Source organism: Podarcis liolepis, assembly GCF_965112155.1.
Source record: "Podarcis liolepis genome assembly, chromosome: 3".
NCBI lineage: Eukaryota > Metazoa > Chordata > Lepidosauria > Squamata > Lacertidae > Podarcis > Podarcis liolepis.
This window is the reverse complement of record NC_139557.1, coordinates 125,037,272-125,051,638: the sequence shown is the minus strand read 5'-3', so window position 1 is coordinate 125,051,638 and position 14,367 is coordinate 125,037,272. Positions and strand designations below refer to the sequence as shown.

The 14,367-nt window shown below is 54.7% G+C and overlaps 1 protein-coding gene across 1 annotated transcript; it reads right to left on the bottom strand.

The window, feature by feature from the left end:
* Positions 1-310: 310 nt before the first annotated feature.
* ATRAID (all-trans retinoic acid induced differentiation factor) lies at positions 311-9,087 on the bottom strand. The gene is made up of 6 exons (XM_083494812.1): positions 8,617-9,087; positions 7,174-7,245; positions 5,830-5,901; positions 5,444-5,565; positions 1,834-1,934; positions 311-1,206 (listed from the first exon to the last, which is right to left on the bottom strand). The coding sequence occupies exons 1-6, from the start codon at positions 8,934-8,936 to the stop codon at positions 1,102-1,104; spliced, it is 792 nt and encodes a 263-aa protein (XP_083350938.1). The 5' UTR covers positions 8,937-9,087; the 3' UTR covers positions 311-1,101.
* Between the last annotated feature and the right edge of the window lie 5,280 nt (positions 9,088-14,367).

Here is a 14,367-nt window from a genome sequence, read left to right as displayed (position 1 = left end):
TTGTAATGTAACAAAAGTATGGATGATTTGAAAATTGAAATTTGGAGAATGCAAGCGCTCCAGCTGGAGAACAGCCTTTACCAAAGGGGTCCTGGGCTTTGAAGAGACTCGAACTCAGGACGCAAGGGGGAAACATGCTAAGAGGAAGGCACGCTTGGCAAATCCACACCCTGATCAACTTCCAACCAGAAACCTCTGTCCCCACTGTGGAAGAACGTGTGGATCCAGAACTGGCCTCCACAGTCACTTACAGACTCATTGTTAAAACTGTTTATGGAAGACAATTTTACTCGGCTACGAGGGATCGCCAAAGAAGAAGAAATATTTTAATAAGGAACCATTCTAGGGGACGGGGGGAAGTCAAGAAATTCAGAGAATCTCAAGAGACGATTATATAATTGTTGGATTGTAAATTTGTATTGATAAAAACAAAAAATATTTCAAAATAAAAACAAAGTTCTTATGCAACCTTTGGGCAATTCTGCTTAAATGCCTGGAATGAACCTGAGGTGGCTGTGAGCAGCTCACAGGGAGCTGCTACCTCTGTATTTCCAACTAGCCGTCAGCACAGAGGCAAAAGTGTGACGTTCCTTCATTTCGGCAATTGTGGGTGGGGACGTCAACACACAGGTGCCCTGTCTCCAGCTTGACTCTTCCTGGGGGGCAACGGACAAACCTTTCTAGGGAAATAGCGCCCGGCGGGTTTTCTGGGAGAGAGTCCCACGCACCTGCAAAGCAAGGGGGGCAACCGCCATCCCTCTGACTCTGGCTGCGTCAGGGACCTCGTCCATCAGGCCTTTTGGGGGTTCGGAGGGCAGCAACTGCAGCAAGGCTTGTGAGATGCAGGTTCTGCCCCTTGTGAGAATCCCAAGATATCAGAGCGGCCTTGGCAGAGAAGGGGGGAGCCCAGGGCGCCTCTTCCTCTGGGACCCTCTAGCCAGCAGCCCCCAGGCAGAGACCCCTGAGCCCTGGGGGGGGGGGGGTTCGGTTCCGCCACAAGGACCGTTCCTCTCCGTGTTCCGGTTCCAGACTTTATTACAAACTTGTGGCCCAAGCCAAAGGGTGTCTGTCCAGCCTCTGGCCAGGAGGAGGAGAGAGCCTCTAGGAGACCTTCGCCTTCCGCCTCTGGGTGACCCACAGAAGGAGGGAGAGGGCGATGGTGACGGCTCCCAAGGTCCCAAAGAAGAGCAGGTAGGGGAAGGTGCCCTGGAAAAGAAAGGTCAGTTAGGAAGACTTGTCTCCTCTTGGGGCAGCCCCCAAGGCCCCCCAACACCCGAGCCAGTCTGGGGAAGGCCGGGAGGGGGCAGCGCCTTTGACTGGGGGAGGCCGCTGGACCTGGCTGGGTTGAGGGTCTGCCTTCTTGCAGAGAATCATAAATTGGTTGAGTTGGAAGGGAGGAAAAACCCCAATTTAAAATACAGGTTAAAATGCAATTTAAAATGCAGCCTCATTTTAATAGTAGCCGATAAATCAAGACCATAAGGGGAGTGAAACATAAGGGTCAGACTGAGTCCAAACCAAAGGCCAGGTGGAACAGCTCTGTCTTGCAGGCCCTGCGGAAAGATGTCAAGTTCCGCAGGGCCCTGGTCTCTTGGGACAGAGCGCTCCACCAAGTCGGGGCCAGTGCTGAAAAGGCCCTGGTGCAACCCCCTACAATGCAGGAATCTTTATGTCCATCGTGGGGCTCGAACTTGTGACCCTGAGCCGCCCACACAGCTGCAGGGCTGGGGCACGAAAAAAGCCGCTCTGCTCCAGTTTAGTAGCACAACCCCCCCAGCCCCCTCTTTGCACCCCTCCTCTCAAACACAAAGCCCCCCCCCCCGGGCAGCTCACCTGGCGCAGGCACTTGTAGCCGTAGTGGGGGCTGGTGCAGAGGCACTGGGGCAAGCCGGGCCCGTTGGGGGCACACGAGGAGTCCTTTGGGCACAGGTGGCCTGGGGGAGGAAGAGGACAAGGGAGTGTGACTTCCCCCACATCCTGCAGGTGAGGAATGTGTAAGAAGAGTCTGCGGGATCAGGCCAGGGGCCCAACTAGTCCAGCGTCTCGTCCTACAGTGGCCAAATACCCCAAAGAACCTCGGAGTCCAGGTAGACTGTCTCTGGACCTGGAGGTTCTAGAAGAACAGAAGAAAAGCCCGCTGGGTCAGGCTAGGGGCAAATCCAGTCTAGCGCCCTGTGCTTACAGTGGCCGACCACATGCCTGTTATGGGAAATCTGCACGCAGGATTCGACCAGCCTCCTTTCGGGCTACCAGGGCCAGGCCATGATGTCTCAGTGGGGAAGGCAATGAGACCCCCCCCCGGGAGCTCCCCAGGTCCTTGCAGGGCTCCCCTCTGTTCCAGCGAGGTCTGAGCAGAACGTCCCACACAAGGACGTTGGTTCCTCTTCATCCTGGAGAAGAGTGACTAGTGGGGTGCCACAGGGTTCTGTCTTGGGCCCGGTCTTATTCAACATCTTTATCAACGACTTGGATGATGGACTCAAGGGCATCCTGATCAAATTTGCAGATGACACCTGTCAGGGCTGCCGCCCAGTCCCAGCTCACATAGGACCAAGTCAGCCAGCGTTCAGTTTCAAAGAGTCTTTATTGGATTACAGGTTCCATTTCCAAACTGCAACGTGCAGCCCTACTTCTTCTAGGTCAGAACGACGAAGACCCGTCTGAGTCTCCGCCTCTAGCGCACCAGCTTAATACCCTAGCCTTGCTCCACCTCCTGCGCCTTTCCTTCCGTCTCTGGGTCCTCCTGCCCCCCTGGGTCTCTCCTTTCCTACTCTCTTCTGACGCGGACCCCCCTGACCCTTCCGCCTCCTTGCGGCGGGCTTTGGGACTCGGTTCACTCTCTGGGCTGCTGGCTGCGCCAGCTTCCGTTACATTTGAACTTGGCGCGCGCGCCCAACTCTCCACTTTCCTCTTGATCGTTTCCTCGCTCCCCGAGGTGGGCGTGACTACTCCTGACTCATGCCCTCCCTCCTTCTGAAAGTCTCCGGAGCCCGATATCTGGTCCCCTTTCTCCCCGCTGCTCCCGGCTGGGAACGTGGGTCCCGATCTCCAACTGCTGCTTTCTGATCCCTCTCTGGACCCTTCTTCCTGGGGTGTCCCCCTGCTCTCCCCCCTTGCTCTGGCTGCTGGCGCTCCCTTCTGGGAATCCTCGGACTCGCTAGACAGGCTCGGTGATCTCGGGTCGTCATCCCCACTCATCCTTCCTTCGTATTCCTCCCCCTCGCTCTCTGTCTCCTCCCTTCTCTGCGTCTCTGCTCCTGAACCCCTGACAACACCAAACTGGGAGGGGTGGCTAACACCCCAGAGGACAGGATCACACTTCAAAACGACCTTGACAGATTAGAAAACTGGGCAAAAACAAACAAGATGAATTTCAACAGGGAGAAATGTAAAGTATTGCACTTGGGCAAAAAAAAAATGAGAGGCACAAATACAAGATGGGTGACACCTGGCTTGAGAGCAGTACATGTGAAAAGGATCTAGGAGTCTTGGTTGACCACAAACTTGACATGAGCCAACAGTGTGACGCAGCAGCTAAAAAAGCCAATGCAATTCTGGGCTGCATCAATAGGAGTATAGCATCTAGATCAAGGGAAGTAATAGTGCCACTGTATTCTGCTCTGGTCAGACCTCACCTGGAGTACTGTGTCCAGTTCTGGGCACCACAATTCAAGAAGGACACTGACAAACTGGAACATGTCCAGAGGAGGGCAACCAAAATGGTCAAAGGCCTGGAAACGATGCCTTATGAGGAACGGCTAAGGGAGCTGGGCATGTTTAGCCTGGAGAAGAGGAGGTTAAGGGGTGATATGATAGCCATGTTCAAATATATAAAAGGATGTCATATAGAGGAGGGAGAAAGGTTGTTTTCTGCTGCTCCAGAGAAGCGGACACGGAGCAATGGATCCAAACTACAAGAAAGAAGATTCCACCTCAACATTAGGAAGAACTTCCTGACAGTAAGAGCTGTTTGACAGTGGAATTTGCTGCCAAGGAGTGTGGTGGAGTCTCCTACTTTGGAGGTCTTTAAGCAGAGGCTTGACAACCATATGTCAGGAGTGCTCTGATGGTGTTTCCTGCTTGGCAGGGGGTTGGACTCGATGGCCCTTGTGGTCTCTTCCAACTCTATGATTCTATGATTCTAAGGACACAGGTCTTGTGCAGGAGAAGCTCCTGGCAGCTGGTGCCCCACAAGCCAGATGCGCCTGCCCTCCCCTCCTGCAGCCCTTGGCAGGAACACAAAAGAGCTGCAGCCGTCCTTTCTAGGGTTGTGCCTCGAAGGAGACGAGTGGTTGCCCTGAGCAACTGGGCCATGTGGCACGAGGGATCCTGGGATGGCCCTGGACTCTGGACTGTTTTCCTGCCTTCCCCTGAGCTCTCTCAGCGCTGCTTGTGGCCTGATCTGAACACCAAACAGACACGGCACCATGCCCAGGTCCCAGGTCAGGTCGCTCTCGGTCCACAGGGCAATTCTGGAACCCCTGAATGGTTCAGACCCGGCTCCAGTTCCTACACTGTGGGGGTCAGGTGGGATTGCCATGAGGAATTTTGAAAAATGGAGCACGCCATTGTGTCAGCCATGAAAGCATTGCTTTGACTGGGCTTGATTCATTGACAATAATTCCTGATTAAATCCCACAAGCCTCTGCATCTCTGCCCATTTTCTCTACTGTCCATTTTCTACACCTGACAGGCATGTAAAGCATTCCAAACACAGACTGGTTGCTTCACCAGGAATCCTGAGCCATAAAAATAGGAGGTAACTTTGATGTAGCTTTTGTTAATCTTTAGATAAATCTTAAGGGCCAGGAAGAGAGTTTACATGGAGATGGTAAATGCGTCTTTCTTTCCTGTGGGTTTGTGAGCTCTGGGGGTACTAAATGCATTTCTACTTGGCTCCTGTTTATTTAGATTAACCACGTATGCATGCTCAGGTAGGAAATAGTTTCTTTACAGTTAACAGGATTTCTTCTGATCTGACTTTGTCCCACGTGGGGTTTTTTGAAATGCTCAGAGGAAATCTGATTGGTTCTTACAAACACTGTGTAAAAAGTTCTTTTGTGAATAAAACGACCTGGGCCAAGGGGTGGGGAGGAATTATTATTGGCACCCCTCCCAGAGTCTTGCTGGTCAAGCCTCGTGTGTATTTTATTAACCAGAGTCCAATCCTTCCTTGCTTTTCATAGAATCATAGAGTTGGAATAGACCACAAGGGCCATTGAGTCCAACCCCCTGCCAAGCACAACACTTGTGTTTTGGAACACAACACTACACACAACATCATCCTGCAGCTCTTTCACTGCGGCGGATATAGGAAGGACTTTGGTGGCTTCCCAAGCCGATGCTTCCTGCGCCCCACAGATGCCCTGGCACAGATGCCATTCCACATGAGGCTGCTCTTCCAGCAGCCAAGCAGGCCAGCCCCTGCCCGCCCCCTCCATACCGAGCCCCCCTGAGCCGTTGCAGGGGTTCCTCTGGCCGTGGCAGATCCGGCTGCTCCCTTGGACGGTGACGTTGTCCCAGCCTTCGTTGCCTCCAGGGCAGTCCAGCGTCAGGGGCAGAGCTCTGCGGATCAAGGGGAATTGTGAATCTCACTGAGTCCAGGACTGGTTTCCCCCCAACTGTCCCAACAGCAGGACTCGGAAGCCATGTCCCAGGGGCCCGCCTTGCAGCAAGGGGCCACGGGAGCCACAAAAAAGCTTCCCGGCCACCACGAAGCTGCTGTTTCCCAGGAGGCAGCGGCACCAGGGGAACCCATCACCCTCGGGCACAGCTGGCACAGTCCAGGAGAAGCCAGGAGCCCCCAGCCCAGCTCTCCCCCCCACTCACAGGGTCTGCAGGTGGGTGAAGCTCCGGAAGGCGTCTTCAGGGAGGGGCTCCAGAGGGTTGTCGGTCAGGTCGCTGCATTGAGAAGGAGGAAGCAGAGTCAGGCCCTGCGCTCTGGCACGGAAACACAGGAAACGGCCTTTTGCAGAGTCAGGCCCGCTGACAGGGTCTCTCCAGGGCAATGGTTCTCATACTTTTTTCTCTGGACCACAGAATAAAAATTTGCTTTGGCTGCACCAACTTTTAAACTGGTAAGAAATACATTGGGAAATGAAAAGAAACTGCTTCTAGCAGTGCTTGATTCAGTACGTTTCCAAGCACAGTTCAAAGTGTTGGTGCTGACCTTTAAAGCCCTAAACGGCCTCGGTCCAGTATATCTGAAGGAGCGTCTCCACCCCCATTGCTCAGTCCGGACACTGAGGTCCAGCGCCGAGGGCCTTCTGGCGGTTCCCTGCCTGCGAGAAGTGAGGTTATAAGGAACCAGGCAGAGGGCCTTCTAGGTAGTGGCGCCCACCCTGTGGAACCCCCTCCCACCAGATGTCAAGGAAATCAAGAACTATCTGACTTTTAGATGACATCAAAAGGCAGCCCTGTTTACAGAAACTTTTAATGTTTGATGCATTACTGTGTTTTGATATTTTGTTGGGGGCCACCCAGAGTGGCTGGGGTACAAATAATAAATTGTTATTGTTATCATTATTATTATAGCATAGCACCACACCCTTTGAGAGCCACTGCTCCAGGGTTTAGGGCATGAAAGTTTTACCAGCCCTTCTTGCATCTGCCCTCCCCTGAGGTTGAACCTGAGGCACCTGCTCTGCCACAGGGCATATTTTGGTGTGGCACATCACACGGGCATCATTGCCCCCTCTGGGACTGGGCTACCGAAACCTCAGGGCAAGTGTATCACGTTGAGGCATTATTTCTAGCCTGAAATGGAGCGCAGATGAACAACCCAGAAGACGGTGCTTGAATACAAACCTCAGGCTCCCTTCCTAATACTTCCCTGTACAATGGAGCACCAAGACTGTGACTCAGCCCCATTCCAGGGCAGCCAAATCCCTGCATGGCATTACATGTGAGCAAGCAAATACAAAGCCAAGCGTAGACCAGAACTCTGTCACTCCAGCTCCCTCCGAAAAGGCGGGGGGGGGGGGGGGAAAGGACAGGCGACTTCAGGTTAGGACCCAAGAGCTGAATCCGTCCCACCAATCCAGCCTGAACAAAGGAGCCTAAAGAGGGCTTGGAGTGGCAGAGAGTTCCACGGGCACCTGGCTGGCCACTGTGGGAGCAGAATGCCAGACTGGATCCAGCAGCCAGGCTCCTCTGAGGTGTTTATGGACTCACATGAGCAAAGCCGTGCTGGCCTCCTGGAAGCTGGAACACAGGTGCTGCAGCGAGCAGTTCCCCAGATCCAGCCTAGATAGAGGGCAAAGAGAGAGGAGCATCAGTTAACAGGAGTCCCCAGTCCCTGCTCTTCCTTCCCTCGCCCTCCAGCAGTTTTGGAGGGGGCATTATTTAAGGTTGGGGGTGAAGCAATAATATGGGGCTCACCCCAAACCTCAGCCACAGAGCCTCGCCCTTCCCTTGGGCCTTTGGAACAGCCGCCAACTAGCAGCGTCAGGTCACAATCTGTTCCAGGCTTCCAAGCATAGAATGGTAGAGTTGGAAGGGACCCTGAGGGTCATCTAGTCCAGCGCCCTGCAATGCAGGTGCCCTCCAGATGTTCATCAGCCCCAGCATCATACAGCCGTGCTGGCAGGGGCTGATGGGGGTGCTAGTCCCACAAATCTGGAGCATACCAGCAGTGCCAGATTACCAAATAGCCAGAGTAGACACCGGTCCATGGGTCCCATGACAACGGATCAAAATAATATTGATTTCATCCTCAAAGAATTTTTAATTTGGAAAAGAAACTCCCATTAACTCAGAAGCCTACATTATTGCAAGCCCCCCCCCCCCCGATTTTGACTGCCTAGGGGCCTCCACAGGGTTCATCCGGCACTGTGTATCAGGTGGGGGATAGAGGCATCAGTCTTTTGGGGGCCACCTGAGAGCATCATCTCTTCCCCAAGGGCCCACAAGAGATTTTCTGCAATGCATCCAAGTCCAAGCAGTGATGTGGGATGAACATTTTCCTCCCTGCACCCCAGACAAGATGGCCAATTGTCAAGGGATGATGGGAGTTGTAGTCCAGCAACAACTGGGAGGCACAACATCTGTTACGCTTACCACCGTGAATGACAAGGCATTCACATCGGGTGACTGGAGCAGCTACCCTGCTGCCTAAGGTCAGAGTGACAGGTAGCATTTCCCAGGTGACTATCCCTTGGGAGCACACATGCCAGGCAGAGGTGCTGCAAGTGTGACCTGGGAGACCAGTTTGAATTCCCACTTAGCTGTGAAGCTCGCTGGATGAACCTTGGACCTGTCTCTCAGCCTAACTCAGGCTTCCTCGCACTCGGCTCTCCAGATGTTTTTGGCCTACAACTCCCATGATTCCTAGCTAGCAGGACCAGCGGTCAGGGATGATGGGAATTGTAGAGTTGGAAGGAACCCCAAGGGTCATCCAGTCCAAATTCCTGCGAGGTAGGAATCTCAACTAACTAAAGCAGCCGACATAAAATCACACATGAACAGAAAGCAGCGCCCCTCCCGGCACGCTGACATCAGATTCGGTGACAGAGGTCTGCGTCCCTTCCTCCGTTAAAAACTGAATCATGTCCGGGAAGGGTCCCCTTTTCAAACACGGCCGGGATTCCCTTGGCTGCAGCCCCGGGCCGGACTCACCCCAGCACCACCGCGGCCTCGCCTCCCGAGCAGCAGCAGCGGCCCCGCAGCCGAGCGCCCGGCCGGGAGGCGCACTGCGCGGCCACCGCGGAGCCGTTCCGCACGAGCCCCGGGCAGCAGCCTCCGCCGCACACCGCCGGCAGCTCCGCGCTGTTGCCTCCCGCCGCCGCCCGGCAGAAGCCCAGCCAGGGCAGGAGGAGAAGCAGCCGCCGCAGCGGGAAGAGGCGCCTGGGCGCAGCCATGATGCGGCACGTGACCTCGGCGCGGGAGGCGTCACGTGAGCGGCAGAGGCCCCGCCCCTCGACACGCCGCAGGCGCATGCGCAGTCGCGCTCGGCGAAGGGGCGGGGTCTGCGCTGGAGCGCGAGGAGAGGCGGGTCGCTGGATCCCGACAGGCCGGGGCAGACGCGTGTTCTCATGCGGGTCCAAAGTCCCTGTGGAGCTCGGGATCCAGCGAGACTGGCTCTGCCCCTGGAAGCTCCCCCACTCATGCTGGTCGCTTCAAGAACACTGTCCCACCATCTTGTCCTCCATCGTCCCCTTCTCCTTGTGCCCTCCATCTTTCCCAACATCAGGGTCTTTTCCAGGGAGTCTTCTCTTCTCATGAGGTGGCCAAAGTACTGGAGCCTCAGCTTCCAGTGAGCACTCAGGGCTGATTTCCTTCAGAATGGAGAGGTTTGATCTCCTTGCCATCCATGGGACTCTCAAGAGTCTCCTCCAGCACCAGAATTCAAAAGCATCAATTCTTCGGTGATCAGCCTTCTTGATGGTCCAGCTCTCACTTCCATACATCACGACAGGGAAAACCAGAGCTTTAACTGTATGGACCTTTGTTGGCAAGGCGATGTCTCTGCTTTTTAAGATGCTGTCTAGGTTTGTCATTGCTTTTCTCCCAAGAAGCAGGCGTCTTTTAATTTCGTGACTGCTGTCACCATCTGCAGTGATCATGGAGCCCAAGAAAGTAAAATCTCTCACTGCCTCCAATATAAACATTTATAAATATGCACAAGCATGCATTACTCTCATGTTGCAAAAACACATTGAGCACCTATATTTGCAGCACACCCACAAGTCACAGAATCTGGGCACCCAAGCAGAGTGCTCTGAATAATGGCATTCTTGTTTTCTGCCTTGCATGGTTCCTGGGTGAGCAATACTCAGTGGGCAAACTGAAACGAATAAACATGGTTAACTTAAGTCAAGGGGAAATGTGAATTCAATTGGAGGGGGGATATGGGATGCCTGGTTGTGCATCCACAGTAGTGGCCAGAAGAGGAAAGACTGCAGGGAGAGGAATCGTCTTGGTGCATCTGCAGCAGCAGACCCTGGCGCCTTCATCTGCCTCAGCTGCAACTAAACATGCCTTTCCTGTTTCGGTTTCTACAGCCACAGCAGGAGATGCAACCTTCTAATGGTTTGAATTTACCCCTGGAAGAACCCTCCTCCTTTGTCTCCTGAGATAGACAGATGCCAACCTGTGGCGCCCGCCCTGTGGAACGCCCTCCCATCAGATGCCAAGGAAATAATCCACTATCTGAATTTTAGAAGGCATCTGAAGGCAGCCCTGTTGAGGGAAGTTTTTGATGACTGATGTTTTAATGTACAGTGGTACCTCAGGTGCAGTACTTATTTTGTTCTGGAGGGCTGTACTTAACCTGAAACTGCTCTTAACCTGAAGCACCACTTTAGCTAATGGGGCCTTCTGCTGCTGCTGTGCCGCCGCAGCCCAATTTCTGTTCTCATCCTGAAGCAAAGTTCTTAACCCGAGGTACTATTTCTGGGTTAACAGAGTCTGTAACCTGAAGCGTCTGTAACCTGAGGTACCACTGTACTTTTAATCTTCTGTTGGAAGCCACCCAGAGTGGCTGGGGAAACCCAGCCCGATGGACAGGATATCAATAATAATAATAATAATAATAATAATAATAATAATAATAGTAATTCTACTGTGGTGACAATGCAAAAAAACAAACAGCATCCTGTTCTCTGTTTCCTCACAGTGGCCAACCTGTGGGAAACCTACAACTGCAAGCAGGGATCTGAGCACCAGAGCAACTCCCCCTCAGGAGCACTGCTCCCTCTGACTGTGGAGGCAAAGAGGGGCTGGGGAAACCCAGCCAGATTGGCGGGGTAGAAATAATAAATTTTATTGTTGTTGTTGTTGTTGTTCTAGAGCAGAGCCACTGCCAGCCCTCTCCACTTCATGAATTCCCCCCCAGTTCTCATTTAAAGTCATCCAGGTTGGTGGCCCTGGCTGCCGCTTGTGGGGGGGAGTTCCACAATTGAATTCCGCTGCCTGAAGAAGGCTTTGCTTTCATCCCTTGCCCCTCTGGATCCTGGCACGCAGATTTTTTTGCTCCCATGTGCAGCCTTCCCTCACGGGTTGTGCTGTGGGTTAAACCACAGAGCCTAAGACTTGCCCATCAGAAGGTTGGCGGTTCAAATCCCCGCAACGGGGTGAGCTCCCGTTGCTCAGTCCCTGCTCCTGCTAACCCACCAGTTTGAAAGCACGTCAAAGTGCAAGTAGATAAATAGGTACAGCTCCAACGGGAAGGTAAACGGCGTTTCCGTGCGCTGCTCTGGTTCGCCAGAAGCGGCTTAGTCCTGCTGGCCACATGACCCGGAAGCTGTAAGCCAGCTCCCTTGGCCAATAAAGCGAGATGAGCGGCGCAGCCCCAGCCACTGCATCCCTGCCTCTTCCCTCCGAAGCACCTCTGGCAGCCTGGCAGGGGTGGGTCTTGTGCTGCTGCCCCTGTAAAGTGAGTCACTCTCCTGAGAAGTGAGGGGCTGGTGCAGTCGGGGCGCCTCTGCCAGGCACCGGGGGCACTTGGAGGTGCCAACCAGGAGGTGGAGGCCTGCACTGCAAGCAGGAATCACAGAATCAGAGTTGGAAGGGACCCCCAGGGTCATCTAGTCCACCCCCTGCAAATGCAGAAATCTCGAATAAAGCACCCATGGCAGGGGCCGTCCACCACCAGGGCCAGAAGCCAAAAGTGGAAGCCGGACTCGCTTCCAATTTGCAGGGAGATGACAATGGGGAGAGATCTGGGGTTCCGCCTCTGGTCACCGCCTGCCACTTCCTTCTTCACAGCCCTCCTCTCTAGCAGGCAACTCTGTCACTATAACCCTTTGCTTTCTGAAACTCTCCTTCCTCCTCCTGGATGGAAGAAGGGCGAATGTGTGCCAGGATCCAGGGGGAGGGGTAACAGCAAACCCTCCTTCATGCAGCGCAGAGTTAAACTGTGGAACTCACTGCCACAGGAGGCAGTGAACACCACCAACCTTGGATGGCTTTAAAAGAGGACGGGACAAATTCACGGAGGAGGCGAGGATGGCTCACAACCCGCGATGGCTTTGCTCTGGCTCCACAGTCGAAAGCAGCAAGGCTTCTGAATCCAAGTTCCGGGAAACCACAGGAGGAGAGAGATCTTGCTCTTGGGTTTCCCTTGGGGGGCAACTGGGGGCCAATGAGGGTCAGGGTCCTGGGCTAGATGGTTCCTCTAGATCCAGCTGCTGCAGGGCTTGAGGAGTCTGGAATGGAGCCTCCATAGACAGAACCAGTCTACCTTAGAATGGCAGGGCACAAGGTGGGGGAGAAGGCGCCCTCTCCCTGCTTGGGGGCACCCACCTGGGTGCCATTGTGGGCGCAGGATCCTGGGCCGGATGGGTCCCCTTTGGCGCGATGCACCTGCCTCAGAGCTCTTCTTGCATGGAGCCTCTATGGACAGAGCCATTCTACCTTAGAATGGCAGAGCACAAGGCAGGGAGGAAGATGCTCTCCTCCTGCTTGGGGGCGCAGGATCCTGGGCCGGATGTGTCCCCCTTGGCACGATGCAGCTGCCCCAGGGCTCTTCCTGGTTTCTGAGGAGTCCTGCATGGAGCCTCCAGGGCCAGAGCCAGTCTACCTTAGAGCGGCAGAGCACAAGGGGGGAGGAAGGTGCTCTCCTCCTGCTTGGGGGCGCCTGGGTGCCACTGTGGGCGCAGGATCCTGGGCCGGATGTGTCCCCCTTGGCACGATGCAGCTGCCCCAGGGCTCTTCTTGCATGGAGCCTCCAGGGCCAGAGCCAGTCTACCTTAGAATGGCAGAGCACAAGGCAGGAAGGAAGATGCTCTCCTCCTGCTTGGGGGCGCAGGATCCTGGGCTGGATGGGTCTCCTTTGGCGCGATGCCCCTGCCTCGGGGCTCTTCCTGCATGGAACCTCCAGGGCCAGAGCCAGTCTACCTGAGAGGATTGTTAGCCTGTCCCGGGACCGGGGAGGCTGCTGCTCCCTGGCCAGCTCTGGCCCTGCCTGACTTGAGCCCTGGCCCCAGAGGCCCTCCAGCCCCCCCCGCCCTGCCTCTCCCCCTCTCGGCTCCTCCGCCTCCTCCTCCGGCCCCCCGGGTCCCCCCAAGGAGACCTCCCAGCTGGCGAGGCAAGGGTGAAGAGCAGCGGAGCCGCCCTCCTAGAGGGGACCGGAAGGGAGGGGCGGGTCTTCCTCTGGCCTCCTCCTCCTCCGGTGAGTCTCCTCTCTCCCCTCGGGGTCCACGTGGGGGGGGGCGGCCTTGGCCAAGGGGGGGCCCTGGGGGCTGGACTGCAACTGCCCTCATCCCTGAGCCCTGGCCTGGCCAGCTGGGGGGGGGGAGGTGGAGTCCCCCAGCTGGAGATGCTGGACTGAGGACACGGGGGGTCACCCCCCCTTCCAGCTCCGCCGGGAATCTGCAGCCCAGACCGAAATCGCTCAGATCTGCCTCCCCCAGACCGAGGAGGAAGCCTTGGGGACTCGGAGGGGACCCAGAGGACATCTAGTCCTGCTCTTGAGTCGTTTAGTCGTGTCCACCTCTTCGTGACCCCCTGGACCAGAGCAGGCCAGGCCCTCCTGTCTTCCACTGCCTCCCGCAGTTTAGTCAGACTCATGTTTGTCGCTTCGAGAACACTGTCCCACCATCTCGTCCTCTGTCGTCCCCTTCTCCTTGCACCCTCCATCTTTCCCAACATCAGGGTCTTTTCCAGGGAGTCTTCTCTTCTCATGAGGTGGCCAAAGTCTTGGAGCCTCAGCTTCAGGATCTGTCCTTCCAGTGAGCACTCAGGGCTGATTTCCTTCAGAATGGAGAGGTTTGATCTTCTTGCAGTCCATGGGACTCTCCAGAGTCTCCTCCAGCACCAGAATTCAAAAGCATCCATTCTTCGGCGATCAGCCTTCTTTATGGTCCAGCTCTCACTTCCATACATCACTACTGGGAAAACCATAGCTTTAACTATACGGACCTTTGTTGTCAAGGTGATGTCTTTGCTTTTTAAGATGCTGTCAAGGTTTGCCATCGCCTTTCTCCCAAGAAGCAGGCGTCTTTTAATTTCGTGACTGCTGTCACCATCTGCTGTGATCATGGAGCCCAAGAAAGTAAAATCTCTCACTGCCTCCATTTCTTCCCCTTCTATTTGCCAGGAGGTGATGGGCCCAGTGGCCATGATCTTCGTTTTTTGGATGTTGAGCTTCAGACCATATTTTGCGCTCTCCTCTTTCACCCTCATTAAAAGATGTTTTAATTCCTCCTCACTTTCTGCCATCAAGGTTGTCATCTGCATATCTGAGGTTGTTGATATTTCTTCCGGCAATCTTAATTCCAGCCTAGGGATTCATCCAGCCCAGCCTTTCGCATGATGAATTCTGCATAGAAGTTAAATAACCAGGGAGACAATATACAGCCTTGTCGTACTCCTTTCCTAATTTTGAAAGTCCAGCCCCCTGCAATGCCGGAATCTCAGCTCAGTTCC